At 54.0% G+C, this 18,986-nt stretch overlaps 1 protein-coding gene across 1 annotated transcript; it reads left to right on the top strand.

Annotated features, from left to right (window-relative positions):
- Positions 1-5,041: 5,041 nt before the first annotated feature.
- prkar1a (protein kinase cAMP-dependent type I regulatory subunit alpha) lies at positions 5,042-17,273 on the top strand (the record flags this gene model as incomplete). The annotated part of the gene is given in 11 exon segments (NM_001030359.1): positions 5,042-5,174; positions 9,978-10,153; positions 11,998-12,171; positions 13,344-13,435; positions 14,147-14,208; positions 14,615-14,661; positions 14,864-15,022; positions 15,192-15,252; positions 16,036-16,157; positions 16,287-16,368; positions 16,464-17,273. Coding segments are annotated over 10 exon segments (1,146 nt in total). The 5' UTR covers positions 5,042-5,174; positions 9,978-9,979.
- Positions 17,274-18,986: the final 1,713 nt, after the last annotated feature.

Below are 18,986 nucleotides of genomic sequence, written 5' to 3'. Positions count from 1 at the left end.
GTGGGTGGGACTAGAACACTCTGATGGAACTTACTGGGGGGGGGGGAGTCTGTAAGAGTAAAATATATTGTATTTCTAATGTATTTGAGAGACAGAGAGCGGAAAGGCTGGGGCAAGAAGCCTAAGGTGTAACTGTATGTAAGTCCCTGTTTGTCCCCCCTATGCCCCCAATCTGGGAAGCCTTCCAACAGAGTGCCCATTGCTAGCACATACCGGAGGGATGTTTATCTGGTTGCCCCCGGCTGACTCTGGCAATGTCAGTAGCCCCAGGCATCGGGGAAGGACTTGTTTCCAAAATAGAAGGCGCGTCAGCTTGTTTGGGGGGAGGAATCTTCCAGCTGAGACTCATTCACAAATAGCTGGGGGGCAGGTAGTCACGGTCCGGTTACCCTGTAACAGAGAGGCAGGAAACTGAGCGGAACAGCTGCGCCCGACAGGCTGATTTATGTTCCCCTTGGGGCTCACTGACTGCCCCTGGCCGGGCGGCCAACACTTTCTGCCCATGTTGCCCCGAGCGCTATACACATTATGAGCGTTATGTTCCCCTGGGGCTCACTGACTGCCCCTGGCCGGGCGGCCAACACTTTCTGCCCACGTTGCCCCCAGCATTATACACATTATGAGCGTTATGTTCCCCTTGGGACTCACTGACTGCCCCTGGCCGGGCGGCCAACACTTTCTGCCCACGTTGCCCCCAGCATTATACACATTATGAGCGTTATGTTCCCCTGGGGCTCACTGACTGCCCCTGGCCGGGCGGCCAACACTTTCTGCCCACGTTGCCCCCAGCATTATACACATTATGAGCGTTATGTTCCCCTTGGGGCTCACTGACTGCCCCTGGCCAGGCGGCCGATATTTTTTGCCCCGAGTGCTATACACATTATGAGCGTTATGTTCCCCTTGGGGCTCACTGACTGCCCCTGGCCGGGCGGCCAATATTTTTTGCCCATGTTGCCCCGAGCGCTATACACATTATGAGCGTTATGTTCCCCTGGGGCTCACTGACTGCCCCTGGCCGGGCGGCCAACACTTTCTGCCCACGTTGCCCCCAGCATTATACACATTATGAGCGTTATGTTCCCCTTGGGACTCACTGACTGCCCCTGGCCGGGCGGCCAACACTTTCTGCCCACGTTGCCCCCAGCATTATACACATTATGAGCGTTATGTTCCCCTTGGGGCTCACTGACTGCCCCTGGCCGGGCGGCCAACACTTTCTGCCCATGTTGCCCCGAGCGCTATACACATTATGAGCGTTATATTCCCCTTGGGGCTCACTGACTGCCCATGGGAGGTGGGATATTGGCCGGGCGGCCAACGCTTTCTGCCCACGTTGCCCTGAGCCGAGGAACCTGGGGCCCCGACTAACACAAAATCCCGACCTTACTCAGCTATTATATGTTATAGAATGGCCTATTCTAAGCAACTTTTCAATTGGTCTTCATTATTTATTTCTTATAGTTCTTGAATTATTTGCCTTCATCTTCTACCTCTTTGCAGCTTTCAAATGGGGGTCACTGACCCCGGCAGCCAAACCCTATTGCTCTGTGAGGCTCCAGTTTTATTGTTACTGTTACTTTTTATAACTTGTTTGTCTATTCAGCCCCTCCCCTATTCATATACCAGTCTCTTATTCAAACCGCTCCCAGGTTGCTAAGGTAATTTGGACCCCAGCAACCTGCAGAGCTGCTGCACCAAAAGTGAAGGTGAACAACCCTTTTAATATGGACTTTAATTACAGAGAGTGATACCCAGAGAGGGACAGATAAGTAATGAACCCCCCAATATACAGATTGGCTCACTTACTTGGCCTTTAAATGTTGCAAGATCCCAGAGAGATTCATGTTCTATCCCTGTTGCCACCGGATATTTATGGGGAAAAATCCAACACAAATATTAAAAAAAATTAACCATTGGGTTGCTATGCCATCATAAAATGCTGTCTTGTTGCTATGGTAAAGCATACACAGCAACCAGAAATCAGACAGAGACTCAGCATGCTTTAACGCCACTCACTGCCAATGGTGCCATCCCATGGGAACTTACTTGGGAAAAACTCATTGGCTTTCCAGGGTATCATGGTGGCATCATTTTTTCTGGATGAAAAAACAAATGTTTGTCAGTGCAGCTGCCATAGTAACGTTTAGTGTAGTGTTACTGTCCCCATCTTGCCCTACTGTCTCCATCTTGCCCTACTGTCTCCCTCTTGCCCTACTGTCTCCCTCTTGTCCTACTGTCTCCCTCTTGCCCTACTGTCTCCATCTTGCCCTACTGTCTCCCTCTTGTCCTACTGTCTCCCTCTTGCCCTACTGTCTCCATCTTGCCCTACTGTCTCCCTCTTGCCCTACTGTCTCCCTCTTGTCCTACTGTCTCCCTCTTGCCCTACTGTCTCCATCTTGCCCTACTGTCTCCCTCTTGCCCTACTGTCTCCCTCTTGTCCTACTGTCTCCCTCTTGCCCTACTGTCTCCATCTTGCCCTACTGTCTCCCTCTTGCCCTACTGTCTCCCTCTTGTCCTACTGTCTCCCTCTTGCCCTACTGTCTCCATCTTGCCCTACTGTCCCCATCTTGTCCTACTGTCTCCATCTTGTCCTACTGTCTCCATCTTGCCCTACTGTCTCCATCTTGTCCTACTGTCTCCATCTTGCCCTACTGTCCCCATCTTGTCCTACTGTCTCCATCTTGCCCTACTGTCCCCATCTTGTCCTACTGTCTCCATCTTGTCCTACTGTCTCCATCTTGTCCTACTGTCTCCATCTTGTCCTACTGTCTCCATCTTGTCCTACTGTCCCCATCTTGCCCTGCTGTCTCCATCTTGCCCTACTGTCCCCATCTTGTCCTACTGTCTCCATCTTGCCTTACTGTCCCCATCTTGCCCTACTGTCTCCATCTTGCCCTACTGTCTCCATCTTGCCTTACTGTCCCCATCTTGCCCTACTGTCTCCATCTTGCCCTACTGTCTCCATCTTGTCCTACTGTCTCCATCTTGCCTTACTGTCCCCATCTTGCCCTACTGTCTCCATCTTGCCCTACTGTCTCCATCTTGCCCTACTGTCTCCATCTTGCCCTACTGTCTCCATCTTGTCCTACTGTCTCCATCTTGCCTTACTGTCCCCATCTTGCCCTACTGTCTCCATCTTGCCCTACTGTCTCCATCTTGCCCTACTGTCTCTATCTTGCCCTACTGTCCCCATCTTGCCCTACTGTCCCCATCATGCCCTACTGTCTCCCTCTTGTCCTACTGTCTCCCTCTTGCCCTACTGTCTCCCTCTTGCCCTACTGTCCCCATCTTGCCCTACTGTCCCCATCTTGCCCTACTGTCTCCATCTTGCCCTACTGTCTCCATCTTGCCCTACTGTTTCCATCTTGCCCTACTGTCTCCATCTTGCCCTACTGTCTCCATCTTGCCCTACTGTCTCCATCTTGCCCTACTGTCTCCATCTTGCCCTACTGTCCCCATCTTGCCCTACTGTCCCCATCTTGCCCTACTGTCTCCATCTTGCCCTACTGTCTCCATCTTGCCCTACTGTCTCCATCTTGCCCTACTGTCCCCATCTTGCCCTACTGTCTCCATCTTGCCCTACTGTCCCCATCTTGCCCTACTGTCTCCATCTTGCCCTACTGTCCCCATCTTGTCCTACTGTCCCCATCTTGTCCTACTGTCTCCATCTTGCCCTACTGTCCCCATCTTGCCCTACTGTCTCCATCTTGCCCTACTGTCCCCATCTTGTCCTACTGTCCCCATCTTGTCCTACTGTCCCCATCTTGTCCTACTGTCCCCATCTTGTCCTACTGTCTCCCTCTTGCCCTACTGTCTCCCTCTTGCCCTACTGTCTCCATCTTACCCTACTGTCCCCATCTTGTCCTACTGTCCCCATCTTGCCCTACTGTCTCCCTCTTGCCCTACTGTCTCCATCTTACCCTACTGTCTCCATCTTGCCCTACTGTCCCCATCTTGCCCTACTGCCTCCATCTTGCCCTACTGTCTCCATCTTGCCCTACTGCCTCCATCTTACCCTACTGCCTCCATCTTGCCCTACTGCCTCCATCTTACCCTACTGTCCCCATCTTGTCCTACTGTCCCCATCTTGCCCTACTGTCTCCCTCTTGCCCTACTGTCTCCATCTTGCCCTACTGTCTCCATCTTGCCCTACTGTCCCCATCTTGCCCTACTGCCCCCATCTTGCCCTACTGTCCCCATCTTGCCCTACTGTCTCCATCTTGCCCTACTGTCTCCATCTTGCCCTACTGTCTCCATCTTGCCCTACTGTCTCCATCTTGCCCTACTGTCCCCATCTTGCCCTACTGTCCCCATCTTGCCCTACTGCCTCCATCTTGCCCTACTGTCCCCATCTTGTCCTACTGCCTCCATCTTGCCCTACTGTCTCCATCTTGCCCTACTGTCTCCCTCTCGGGGGCTCGGCAGGAATAGAGTTAAATAGAGAGAATAGAGAGAGAGGAGGTTAATCCGGCGCTAATCCCCCTCCCAGGAGCCATAAAGCCAATAAAGGTGCCACAGACCCCGCCCCCCCCCACTGACAGGATTAGAGTGCCAGCTCTGCAGTGTGGGACCAGGATACCGGGGAGACTCCCCAATCCCTTGCCCTGCCTGCACCCTTACTCTATTCTGTGTGGGAGGGAACAGGGGGAACAGAGGGAATGGCGGGAAGGAGAGATAACAGGGAGTAAAGGGAAGTAACTAAGAGCGGAAGGGAGTGAGGGGGAGGGGGAGGGGGAGGGGGGAGAGTGAGCCCCCCCCGCACCCCGGTACCGCACTGGCCCGCAGCTCCCCTCTATAGTGACCGTTTCCGGTTGGGGGGGCGGGGTGTAACGGAACATGTGACCCAATTCCCACACACTGCGCCGCTATTACATAGAACAGTTTAACCCATTGCTGGTCTAGGAGTGAGACACAGAGGCCGGCAAGGAAAGAGTTACACACACGCAGCGAGGGGCGTGGCTACACGGAGGCAGAAAGGCGGGGCTAGCGGTTGCCATGGTTCGCGGTTCCTGTCAGACCGATTGACGTCACTGGCGGCCGCTGATTGGCTGGGCGCTGTTTCCGGTGAGGGGAGAGGAAGAGACGGAGCTGGGCCTGAGGCAGCGGGAGAGACTGGGGGACACAGCCGGGAGCCCGGGATACAGAGCGCACACAGCCCGGCATTGGCACCGGTGAGACCAGCCCCGCTACCTGCCCCGCTACCTGCCCCGCTACCTGCCCCCGCTACCTGCCCCTCTCTATCTGCCCCTCTACCTGCCCCTCTACCTGCCCCGCGTTATACCCCCCATACCCTGCCTCACCCTTGTACCTGCCCCGACTCCCTGCTTTATCCCCGGTACCTGCCCCTCCCCTATACCTGCCCCTATTGCCCTGAGCAGCTGCCCTTCAGCAATACCTGCCCCGATCAACTGCCCCTCCCCTCCCTGTGCTCTTTATTTGCTCCCCCCACTCTCCCTGGGAATTGCCCCCAACATTAGCCCTTCCCTGTGTATCTGCCCCATGCTTATTGATTTTATTTGCCCTTATGAACTGCCTCTCCCTTGGCTCCTCCCATTATCCTGTTTGTTTGCCCCTCCCCCTATACCTGCCCTCCTGTAACTGCCTCCTGTCTCTATACCTGTGTAACTGCCCCCAGGGCTCCATTCCCTTATTGCCCCCCCGTATCATTGTGTTGCCCCCAGCCTGTATATACGGGGCTTCATTCCCTTATTGCCCCCCTGTATCATTGTGTTGCCCCCAGCCTAGCGCTACAGCCTGTATATACGGGGGCTCCATTCCCTTATTGCCCCCCTGTATCATTGTGTTGCCCCCAGCCTGTATATACGGGGCTCCATTCCCTTATTGCCCCCCCTGTATCATTGTGTTGCCCCCAGCCTGTATATACGGGGGCTTCATTCCCTTATTGCCCCCCCTGTATCATTGTGTTGCCCCCAGCCTGTATATACGGGGCTTCATTCCCTTATTGCCCCCCCTGTATCATTGTGTTGCCCCCAGCCTGTATATACGGGGCTTCATTCCCTTATTGCCCCCCCTGTATCATTGTGTTGCCCCCAGCCTGTATATACGGGGGCTTCATTCCCTTATTGCCCCCCTGTATCATTGTGTTGCCCCCAGCCTGTATATACGGGGGCTTCATTCCCTTATTGCCCCCCTGTATCATTGTGTTGCCCCCAGCCTGTATATACGGGGCTTCATTCCCTTATTGCCCCCCTGTATCATTGTGTTGCCCCCAGCCTGTATATACGGGGGCTTCATTCCCTTATTGCCCCCCTGTATCATTGTGTTGCCCCCAGCCTGTATATACGGGGCTTCATTCCCTTATTGCCCCCCCCGTATCATTGTGTTGCCCCCAGCCTAGCGCTACAGCCTGTATATACGGGGGCTTCATTCCCTTATTGCCCCCCGTATCATTGTGTTGCCCCCAGCCTAGCGCTACAGCCTGTATATACGGGGCTTCATTCCCTTATTGCCCCCCTGTATCATTGTGTTGCCCCCAGCCTGTATATACGGGGCTTCATTCCCTTATTGCCCCCCTGTATCATTGTGTTGCCCCCAGCCTGTATATACGGGGGCTTCATTCCCTTATTGCCCCCCTGTATCATTGTGTTGCTCCCAGCCTGTATATACGGGGCTCCATTCCCTTATTGCCCCCATATCATTGTGTTGCCCCCAGCCTGTATATACGGGGCTCCATTCCCTTATTGCCCCCCTGTATCACTGTGTTGCCCCCAGCCTGTATATACAGGGGCTCCATTCCCTTATTGCCCCCCTGTATCACTGTGTTGCCCCCAGCCTGTATATACGGGGGCTTCATTCCCTTATTGCCCCCCCGTATCATTGTGTTGCCCCCAGCCTGTATATACAGGGGCTCCATTCCCTTATTGCCCCCCCGTATCATTGTGTTGCCCCCAGCCTGTATATACAGGGGCTCCATTCCCTTATTGCCCCCCTGTATCACTGTGTTGCCCCCAGCCTGTATATACGGGGGCTTCATTTCCTTATTGCCCCCCGTATCATTGTGTTGCCCCCAGCCTAGCGCTACAGCCTGTATATATGGGGGCTTCATTCCCTTATTGCCCCCCCCGTATCATTGTGTTGCCCCCAGCCTAGCGCTACAGCCTGTATATACGGGGGATTCATTCCCTTATTGCCCCCCTCGTATCATTGTGTTGCCCCCAGCCTGTATATACAGGTGCTCCATTCCCTTATTGCCCCCCCGTATCATTGTGTTGCCCCCAGCCTAGCGCTACAGCCTGTATATACGGGGGCTTCATTCCCCTTATTGCCCCCCTGTATCATTGTGTTGCCCCCAGCCTGTATATACGGGGGCTTCATTCCCTTATTGCCCCCCCATATCATTGTGTTGCCCCCAACCTGTATATACAGGGGCTTCATTCCCTTATTGCCCCCAGCCTGTATATACGGGGCTCCGTTCCCTTATTGCCCCCCCTGTGTCATTGTGTTGCCCCCAGCCTGTATATACAGGGGCTTCATTCCCTTATTGCCCCCCGTATCACTGTGTTGCTCCCAGCCTGTATATATGGGGGCTTCATTCCCTTATTGCCCCCCTGTATCATTGTGTTGCCCCCAGCCTGTATATACAGGGGCTTCATTCCCTTATTGCCCCCCATATCATTGTGTTGCCCCCAGCCTGTATATACAGGGGCTTCATTCCCTTATTGCCCCCCATATCATTGTGTTGCCCCCAGCCTAACGCTACAGCCTGTATATACGGGGGCTTATTCCCTTATTGCCCCCCCCGTATCATTGTGTTGCCCCCAGCCTGTATATACGGGGCTCCATTCCCTTATTGCCCCCCCTGTATCATTGTGTTGCCCCCAGCCTGTATATACGGGGGCTTCATTCCCTTATTGCCCCCCCTGTATCATTGTGTTGCCCCCAGCCTGTATATACGGGGCTTCATTCCCTTATTGCCCCCCCTGTATCATTGTGTTGCCCCCAGCCTGTATATACGGGGCTTCATTCCCTTATTGCCCCCCCTGTATCATTGTGTTGCCCCCAGCCTGTATATACGGGGGCTTCATTCCCTTATTGCCCCCCTGTATCATTGTGTTGCCCCCAGCCTGTATATACGGGGGCTTCATTCCCTTATTGCCCCCCTGTATCATTGTGTTGCCCCCAGCCTGTATATACGGGGCTTCATTCCCTTATTGCCCCCCTGTATCATTGTGTTGCCCCCAGCCTGTATATACGGGGGCTTCATTCCCTTATTGCCCCCCTGTATCATTGTGTTGCCCCCAGCCTGTATATACGGGGCTTCATTCCCTTATTGCCCCCCCCGTATCATTGTGTTGCCCCCAGCCTAGCGCTACAGCCTGTATATACGGGGGCTTCATTCCCTTATTGCCCCCGTATCATTGTGTTGCCCCCAGCCTAGCGCTACAGCCTGTATATACGGGGCTTCATTCCCTTATTGCCCCCCTGTATCATTGTGTTGCCCCCAGCCTGTATATACGGGGCTTCATTCCCTTATTGCCCCCCTGTATCATTGTGTTGCCCCCAGCCTGTATATACGGGGGCTTCATTCCCTTATTGCCCCCCTGTATCATTGTGTTGCTCCCAGCCTGTATATACGGGGCTCCATTCCCTTATTGCCCCCATATCATTGTGTTGCCCCCAGCCTGTATATACGGGGCTCCATTCCCTTATTGCCCCCCTGTATCACTGTGTTGCCCCCAGCCTGTATATACAGGGGCTCCATTCCCTTATTGCCCCCCTGTATCACTGTGTTGCCCCAGCCTGTATATACGGGGGCTTCATTCCCTTATTGCCCCCCCGTATCATTGTGTTGCCCCCAGCCTGTATATACAGGGGCTCCATTCCCTTATTGCCCCCCCGTATCATTGTGTTGCCCCCAGCCTGTATATACAGGGGCTCCATTCCCTTATTGCCCCCCTGTATCACTGTGTTGCCCCCAGCCTGTATATACGGGGGCTTCATTTCCTTATTGCCCCCCGTATCATTGTGTTGCCCCCAGCCTAGCGCTACAGCCTGTATATATGGGGGCTTCATTCCCTTATTGCCCCCCCCGTATCATTGTGTTGCCCCCAGCCTAGCGCTACAGCCTGTATATACGGGGGATTCATTCCCTTATTGCCCCCCTCGTATCATTGTGTTTGCCCCCAGCCTGTATATACAGGTGCTCCATTCCCTTATTGCCCCCCCGTATCATTGTGTTGCCCCCAGCCTAGCGCTACAGCCTGTATATACGGGGGCTTCATTCCCTTATTGCCCCCCTGTATCATTGTGTTGCCCCCAGCCTGTATATACGGGGGCTTCATTCCCTTATTGCCCCCCCATATCATTGTGTTGCCCCCAACCTGTATATACAGGGGCTTCATTCCCTTATTGCCCCCAGCCTGTATATACGGGGCTCCGTTCCCTTATTGCCCCCCCTGTGTCATTGTGTTGCCCCCAGCCTGTATATACAGGGGCTTCATTCCCTTATTGCCCCCCGTATCACTGTGTTGCTCCCAGCCTGTATATATGGGGGCTTCATTCCCTTATTGCCCCCCTGTATCATTGTGTTGCCCCCAGCCTGTATATACAGGGGCTTCATTCCCTTATTGCCCCCCATATCATTGTGTTGCCCCCAGCCTGTATATACAGGGGCTTCATTCCCTTATTGCCCCCCATATCATTGTGTTGCCCCCAGCCTAACGCTACAGCCTGTATATACGGGGGCTTATTCCCTTATTGCCCCCCCCGTATCATTGTGTTGCCCCCAGCCTAGCGCTACAGCCTGTATATACGGGGGCTTATTCCCTTATTGCCCCCCGTATGATTGTGTTGCCCCCAGCCTGTATATACGGGGGCTTCATTCCCTTATTGCCCCCCCCGTATCACTGTGTTGCCCCCAGCCTAGCGCTACAGCCTGTATATAGGGGGGCTTATTCCCTTATTGCCCCCCGTATGATTGTGTTGCCCTAACAGTGGTGCTTCTCTCCCGGCAGACATGGCGTCAGGCAGCACCGGGGGGGAGGAGGAGCGCAGCCTGCGCGAGTGTGAGCAGTATGTGCACAAACACAACATCCAGCAGCTGCTGAAGGACTGTATCGTGCAGCTCTGCACCGTGCGGCCCGCCTGCCCCATGGCCTTCCTCAGGGAGTACTTCGAGCGGCTCGAGAAGGTAACACTGTGCTTTTGGCTTCACTGTGCCCCCCAGCCTTAGCCCTGAAACCCCACTGTGCCCCCCAGCCTTAGCCCTGAAACCCCACTGTGCCCCCCAGCCTTAGCCCTGAAACCCCACTGTGCCCCCCAGCCTTAGCCCTGAAACCCCACTGTGCCCCCCAGCCTTAGCCCTGAAACCCCACTGTGCCCCCCAGCCTTAGCCCTGAAACCCCACTGTGCCCCCCAGCCTTAGCCCTGAAACCCCACTGTGCCCCCCAGCCTTAGCCCTGAAACCCCACTGTGCCCCCCAGCCTTAGCCCTGAAACCCCACTGTGCCCCCCAGCCACAATGCAGAATTGCTCCCCTTGGACTGTTGGGCTGGGTCTGACCATCAGCTGGCAGGATGTGGGGATGATCCTGATTGGCTACCAGGGGCCAGAAATATGGCACCCACCAACCCTGCTGCTTCTGATGGTTCCATGGTGGGATTTTGGCAGTTTGGGAAGAAGCAGAGGGGTCACCAGGGCCTGAATAGCCTACATGGCTGTAGGGGGTTTACTTGTCCTTTAAAAGTGTAAATAAAGGGCGTGTGTGTGTGTATATATGTGAGTGTGTGTGTGTGTGTGTGTGTGTGTGTGTGTGTGTGTGTGTGTGAGTATATGGGGTGCAGCGGGGAGAGAGCGCAGAAATATGCCCCAGTGACCCTCCTCCAATCCCTGCCTGAGATTAAGCGCAGGAAACAGCTGGCACTTTATATGGATGGGGGGGGCTATACCAGCTTAACCCGCCGTGCCAACTGCTAGATCATGTTCCCCTATGGCTTCTACCACACAGGGCTTGTCCCCCCCCCCCCCCCCCCCCCCCGGGGGCAGATAGATTTATTTATTCATTTTATTTGTTTGCGTCACTGGAGAGCGCTCATTTCTGATTGGCTGGCACTCTGCTCGGTAGAAAGCACTTCCACCGCCCCCCCCCAGTCTGTATATATCTCCTGTGTTTGTGGGTCTGTAGGTTCTGTGGGTCCCAAGTGAAGCAGGAAACGCTACTGGCGCTGTATAGTAAGTGACCCCTAGTGGCCAGAGCTGGATTTGCAGAACGTGTTACTAAATAAATAGTAAATTCAGTGTATTCAATAAAACGGGTGGTTTTTAGTAATCTGCTTTTATCTGCGCGCTTGTATTTATTCACGTGGGGCGGAGCTGCCATGCTGATTCCCTTCTCCTGCCCCATAAGGAATACACAAGTGATGCCCTGCTGTGTTTCTGCAATAAATAAGCCTGAATCCATAGAGAGCAGTATTGGCCTCCATTGTTTCAATGACCTGGTTATTCCCGCAGTCACAGAAATGGGTGTAACTCACCCATGGGGGACTAACTAACCACTGTAACTAGTCCTGGTGGGGTGCTAGTTACTGGGGGAGCAGAGGATGCAATGTTTAGCTGCTTGGAAGGGGCGGGGAGTGCCCTGTGACATCACCGCTTATGTCATAGCTGCAACAAATGCCGCACAGTAAGCTGCCTGCTCATTGGCTGCAGCCCGGGGTGGTTCCTTCATTATCTGCCAGTACTAGAGGCCAGTTGTGCCTCTGTATTGAGGGTATCACTAGCAAGCTAGGCCACTATCGTCATCATCACCATCAGATGAGGGCCCTGCTCACAAGAGCTTACAATCTAAAGGGTAAGATGTGTGGCCAGCCAGTTGGTTCATATGAGGGGCCCTCATTGGTCTGATTCTGTGCCCAGTCTGAGCTACATCTGACCCCCCGGGATGTACGATAAGGCTCTTTGGAGAGTCCTATTGGTTATTAGCCGGGGGGGGGAGATATTAAATGATGATTAACTCCAATTTGTTTTGCTCCCCCAGGAGGAGGCGCGTCAGACATTAAACCAGCAGAAATCTGGCTCCCGTTCGGATTCCCGCGAGGATGAGATTTCCCCTCCCCCGCACATGAATTCTGTGGTTAAAGGCAGGAGACGTCGGGGGGCCATCAGCGCCGAGGTGTATACGGAGGAGGATGCCGCCTCGTACGTCCGCAAGGTAAAGGCCGCAGGTTCCTGCACCCTAGGGGTACTGTAGTCTAGCACCCCAGCCTGGGGGTACTGTAGTCTAGCACCCCAGCCTTAGGGGTACTGTAGTCTAGCATCCCAGCCTGGGGGTACTGTAGTCTAGCACCCCAGCCTTAGGGGTACTGTAGTCTAGCACCCCAGCCTTAGGGGTACTGTAGTCTAGCATCCCAGCCTGGGGGTACTGTAGTCTAGCACCCCAGCCTGGGGGTACTGTAGTCTAGCACCCCAGCCTTAGGGGTACTGTAGTCTAGCATCCCAGCCTGGGGGTACTGTAGTCTAGCACCCCAGCCTTAGGGGTACTGTAGTCTAGCACCCCAGCCTTAGGGGCACTGTAGTCTAGCACCCCAGCCTTAGGGGTACTGTAGTCTAGCACCCCAGCCTTAGGGGTACTGTAGTCTAGCACCCCAGCCTTAGGGGTACTGTAGTCTAGCACCCCAGCCTTAGGGGTACTGTAGTCTAGCATCCCACCCTAGGGGTACTGTAGTCTGGCACCCCAGCCTAGCTGTAGGGGTACAAGTGCTCTAGCACCTCACCCTAGCTGTAGGGGTACAAGTTCTCTAGCACCTCACCCTAGCTGTAGGGGTACAAGTGCTCTAGCACCTCACCCTAGCTGTAGGGGTACAAGTGCTCTAGCACCTCACCCTAGCTGTAGGGGTACAAGTGCTCTAGCACCTCACCCTAGCTGTAGGGGTACAAGTGCTCTAGCACCTCACCCTAGCTGTAGGGGTACAAGTGCTCTAGCACTCCACCATAGCTCATAGCTTTAGGGGTACAGTACTCTGCCCCTACAGCTATGGTGGGTTGCTAGAGTACTCTACTCCTTTATCTATGGTCTGTGCTAGAGTACTTGTACCCCTACAGATATTTTGGGGTGCTACAGTACTCTAGCACCCACTGGCTGCTGTTGGTGAGTTGTAGAACAACCAACGGCTGGAGGAACAACATAAATGAAGTATTATTCCCTGTATCCCCCCCACCCCTGCATAAAGCGTTCCATCTCCTTCCTGTCCTTTCTCCATCCGTAACAATGGGCTCCACTATTTCCCATGCTGAAGGTTAATTGCAAGGTGACTTGCCCTTTAAATTCCCAGCATTACCCAGTGGTGCCTGCTGATATATAACCGCCGCCTCTTTCCCCTTCAGGTTATCCCTAAAGATTACAAGACTATGGCGGCTCTGGCCAAAGCCATTGAGAAGAACGTGCTGTTTGCCCATCTGGATGATAATGAGAGAAGGTATGAGGGGCCCCGTCCCAGGGTGTGTGGCTCCTACTGACCCCGGCTCTCTGGGACTCTGTATGGGCTATAATATCATTTCCCTATACTGGAACCCAGCGCTATATAGGTGCCGTATCATTGGCCGGGACTCTGTATGGGTTATAATATCATTTCCCTATACTGGAACCCAGCGCTATATAGGTGCCGTATCATTGGCCGGGAATCTGTATGGGCTATAATGTAATTTCCCTATACTGGAACCCAGCGCTATATAGGTGCCGTATCATTGGCCGGGAATCTGTATGGGCTATAATGTAATTTCCCTATACTGGAACCCAGCGCTATATAGGTGCCGTATCATTTGCCGGGACTCTGTATGGGTTATAATATAATTTCCCTATACTGGAACCCAGCGCTATGTAGGTGCCGTATCATTGGCCGGGACTCTGTATGGGCTATAATATCATTTCCCTATACTGGAACCCAGCGCTATATAGGTGCCGTATCATTGGCCGGGACTCTGTATGGGCTATAATATCATTTCTCTATACTGGAACCCAGCGCTATATAGGTGCCGTATCATTGGCCGGGACTCTGTATGGGCTATAATATCATTTCCCTATACTGGAACCCAGCGCTATATAGGTGCCGTATCATTGGCCGGGACTCTGTATGGGCTATAATATAATAAGTCCCAGTGTGTAACTCTCCCCTTTTCCCATCTTGCAGTGATATCTTTGACGCAATGTTCTCGGTTACATACATCGCCGGAGAGACCGTCATACAACAAGGTGAGGGAACCGCCCCAGTGCCAGGGTGCTGGCCCATTGCCTCCGGTACCAGGAGTCCGTGCCTTTCACTGCACACAATCCCCATTGCCTTACAGGAGAAAGAGCGGATTATCAGCTTTGTGTTACAGCTTAGCCGTGTCCCCGGGGGGCGGGGATCCATGTACGGCATAACCTTGTCTGACACCCGTGTCCCCGGGGGGCGGGGATCCATGTACGGCGTAACCTTGTCTGACACCCGTGTCGCCGGGGGGCGGGGATCCATGTACGGCGTAACCTTGTCTGACACCCGTGTCGCCGGGGGGCGGGGATCCATGTACGGCGTAACCTTGTCTGACACCCGTGTCGCCGGGGGGCGGGGATCCATGTACGGCGTAACCTTGTCTGACACCCGTGTCCTTTCTTGTAGGTGACGAAGGCGATAACTTCTATGTGGTTGACCAGGGTGAAATGGATGTAAGTTGTGCCCATATACAGCCTTACACAGAGATGGTAACACAATAGGAGGGTTATGATTGTGCGGCCAAAGGATTGGATCTGAGCCAAATTAAGCAGAGTTCCTGTCACTGAGCGACCCCCCCACACCAGTGTATGGGCAGCTATAAAAAACAAATCAAAGGCGTGATAAAAAAAATGTGCCTTAATTTCCATGTTTTAGGTGTACGTGAACAACGATTGGATGACCAGCATCGGAGAGGGAGGAAGCTTTGGGGAGCTGGCTCTGATTTACGGGACTCCCCGAGCTGCAACTGTGAAAGCCAAAACGAATGTGAAGCTGTGGGGCATAGACCGCGACAGTTACAGGAGAATCCTTATGGTGGGTTAACTTGGCCTTTAATCTGCCAGTATATCTGTAGCTCCTAACCAATAGAATGGCCACTGTGGGCGGCACTAGGGCGCGGGCGCTGCTGTTACCTTGTGTCTCTGCTGGGCCAATGGGCTGGCTGTACAGTGAATACCATGTAATGATTACGGGTTCCTTGCAGGGGAGCACACTGAGGAAGAGGAAGATGTATGAAGAATTCCTGAGCAAGGTGTCGATTCTAGGTGAGTGCTGCCCTTTGCTTTTACTGGCAGGAGCCGCAGCCATAGGAGGCATAACCATAGGAACCACAGCCATAGGAGCTGCAGCCATAACCATAGAAGCCATAGGAGCCGCAGCCATAGGAGCCGTAACCATAGAAGCCATAGGAGCCATAACCATAGGAACCACAGCCATAGGAGGCGTAACCATAGGAGCCACAACCATAGGAGCTGCAGCCATAACCATAGAAGCCATAGGAGCCGCAGCCATAGGAGCCGCAGCCATAGGAGCCGCAGCCATAGGAGCCGCAGCCATAGGAGCCGCAGCCATAGGAGCCGCAGCCATAGAAGCCATAGGAGCCGCAGCCATAGGAGCCGCAGCCATAGGAGCCGCAGCCATAGGAGCCGCAGCCATAGGAGCCGCAGCCATAGGAGCCGCAGCCATAGGAGCCGCAGCCATAGGAGCCGCAGCCATAGGAGCCGCAGCCATAGGAGCCGCAGCCATAGGAGCCACAGGACAGACTTGGCTTTGGTGTATAATTATGGGTTCTCCTTAAACCGCTGGTTACTAACAAGCTCCCAGTCTCCGGCTCTGCTGGGCTTCTTGGGTAGAGTAGGAATGTGGTTAATGATGGAGGAGTTGGTTGGTTGGTCTGGGAAGGGGCTCCCCCTGCTGGCCGGAGAGTGTAACACACAGCAGTGTCCGTCTGTTGCACTGAATGTATAAGATGCCGGCGCCACCGTGAGTGCCATGTTGTACTGCCATTCCTAGGGCAGCTAAATTACCCCTCTTCCTTTCCCCCCCAGAATCCCTGGATAAGTGGGAGCGGCTGACTGTGGCCGACGCCCTGGAGCCGGTGCAGTTTGAGGATGGGCAGAAGATTGTGGTGCAGGGAGAGCCCGGAGACGAGTTCTTCATCATATTAGAGGTCTGGCTTTGCCTCGGGGATGGATGGGAAGGGGGGGGGGGGGGGGTTATACATCTGCTGGGGTGCAGTGGGAAGCGACATGCCGGGGCCCAAGGTGACGCCCCCTTTTCTCACTGTATCCTCCCATAGGGCTCGGCCGCAGTCCTGCAGCGCCGCTCGGAGAACGAGGAATTCGTAGAGGTTGGGCGCTTGGGCCCCTCCGATTACTTTGGTGAGTTCCAGTGCGCTACTCTGTTACGGTGTATTGGGGTACGGCGCTGACTGGCCGGGGCACCCCAACATTACCGTCTGTCTCTCTCCCCCTAGGTGAAATTGCCCTGCTGATGAACCGGCCACGAGCAGCCACTGTGGTCGCCCGCGGGCCCCTCAAGTGCGTCAAACTGGACCGCCCGCGCTTCGAGCGAGTCCTGGGGCCCTGCTCCGACATCCTGAAGCGGAACATCCAGCAGTACAACAGCTTCGTGTCACTGTCCGTCTGAGTCGCCTTCCCCCTCCCAAGCCATATTGGGACCCCCCGTTTCTCCTCCACTCGAGTTACACCACGCGGCTTCCCCTGCGCACATCGCTCCCCTCACAGCGGAACAGCAGCTGCCAAACGCTTCACATCGGCGACTTTTTATTCTTTAAGGAACTATTTTTGTATTTCCCCTTTAAATCTGTCGCTGCCACAGACGTCTCTCTCTCTCTTTATGGAAATGGAAATGCGTCCCACACAGAGCAGAAGTGAGTGCGCTACTGGGGGGCTAAGCCTTGGCGCTACTGGGGGTTAGCTCTTGGCGATTGTGGCTGATCCAGTGCTACTGGGGGGCTAAGTCCTGGCAATTGTGGCTGATACAGTGCTTTTGGGGGGGGGGGGGGGGGGGGTTGGTTAAGCCTTGGCGTTTGTGGCTGATCCAGCGCTACTGGGGGGTTAAGTCTTGGTGATTGCAGCTGACCCAGCGCTACTGGGGGGGGCTAAGTCTTGGCGAATGTGGCTGACCCAGCGCTACTGGGGGGGGGGGTTAAGTCTTGGTGACTGTGGCTGACCCAGTGCTACTGGGGGGGTTAAGTCTTGGTGACTGTGGCTGACCCAGTGCTTCTGGAGGGCGGGGCCTAAGTCTTGTCAATTGCGGCTGACCCAGCGCTACTGGGGGGGGGGGGGGGGTAAGTCTTGGTGACCCAGTCCCATAGCTCAGGGTAGGAATCTGTCCTTTATCTCAGCACTGTGATTTCTACGCTCTACCCCACCATTCCTATGTACCCTACACACTCGCCCTCCCCCCCCCCCCCGTATTTTTACGCATTTATTATTTTTGCCCAATTCCCAAATGACAGGTTTGCCTGGCGGTGCCGCTCTTACCCTTAAAGTGGGTTGAATGTCTGATTCTGGTAGGATGGGGGGGCAGCAGTGATGCCACAATCGCCACAATTTAACCCATAAACCACAGGAGCCCCCCAGCTGCCGCCCCTTCTCCCCTGCGTGACGCACGTTCTGGTTCCTTAGCGCCTCCAGCTGTCGCCCCCGAGCAGGCAGTCGTTACAGCGGGGGGGGGGGGGGGCTGGACGCTATGATTATTCCGATCACTGTTGGAGGCTGCGTTGCCTTCTTTCTGCCCCCAATGACATAAGTACGACCTTGCTCCTGTGGGGGCCACTTCTCCAGACCCCCCCCCCCCCCCCGCTCCTATTTCCCAGCTTATTGTTTGGTGTCGCGTCTGCCGAAGCCGAGGTTTCCAGCCGTTAAGCAGAAATGGGCATTTGAGCTATTATCCTGCGCTGGACTTGGTTGGGGTGTAAGGGGTGGTTTTGGGGGTTCATCCTGCCACGTCACGTGCAGATTTTGCTTTATTCTCCGTGATTTTAGGTACTCGCTGCTTTTCAGCTTTGGCACTGTGGGGAATCATTTGCACAACCGCCCGGCGCCCTCTAGTGGTCGGTAAAGAGAAGGTCAGTCGGGCTGAAGGAGTGGCTCGTAGTTACCCCCGACTGTGGCGTAAAGACTCTGCGTGGCGTTCCAGGTTTAATTAAAGGGGTTGTTCACCTTTAAATGAACTTTTAGTATGATGTAGAGAGTTGCAATTAGTCTTTATGTTTTATTATTTGTAGTTTTTGAAATATTTAATTTTAAATGTAGCAGCTCTCTGGTTGCTAGGGTCCAGATTACCATAGTAACCAGGCAGTGATTTGAATGAGAGACAGGAATATGAATAGAAAAGGGCCTGAATACAAAGGTAAGTAAGAAAAAGTAAAAATAACAATAAAACTGGAGCCTCACAGCAATAGGGTTTGGCTGCCGGGGTCAGTGACCCCCATTTGAAAGCTGCAAAGAGGCAGAAGAGAAAGGAAAATAATTCAAAACCATAAGAAATAAATAATGAAGACCAATTGAAAAGTTGCTTAGAATTGGCCATTCTGTAACATAGTAAAGGTGAACCTCCCCTTTAATACCAGGTCTAGTAACCCATAGCAACCAGATTGCATTCAAACAAGAAAGCGCTAAATCCTGCCTAGACCAATTGAAAAGTGGCTAAGAATGGTCTATTCCATAATGTAAAGGTGACCCACCCCTTTAACACTAGGTCTAGTAACCCATAGCAACCAGACAAGTTGCTCAGAATGGTCTATTCCATAACGTAAAGGTGACCCACCCCTTTAATAGAACTCAAGTGGAAGTTGTTCCCAGTGGGGCCTCCCTCCGGGAGTAGAGAGTGGGGCCTCCGGGAGTAGAGAGTGGGGCCTCCGGGAGTAGAGAGTGGGGCCTCCGGGAGTAGAGAGTGGGGCCTCCGGGAGTAGAGAGTGGGGCCTCCGGGAGTAGAGAGTGGGGCCTCCGGGAGTAGAGAGTGGGGCCTC

Source organism: Xenopus tropicalis, chromosome 10 (assembly GCF_000004195.4).
Source record: "Xenopus tropicalis strain Nigerian chromosome 10, UCB_Xtro_10.0, whole genome shotgun sequence".
NCBI classification, from domain to species: Eukaryota; Metazoa; Chordata; class Amphibia; order Anura; family Pipidae; genus Xenopus; species Xenopus tropicalis.
This window is presented reverse-complemented; position numbering and strand designations above follow the sequence as displayed.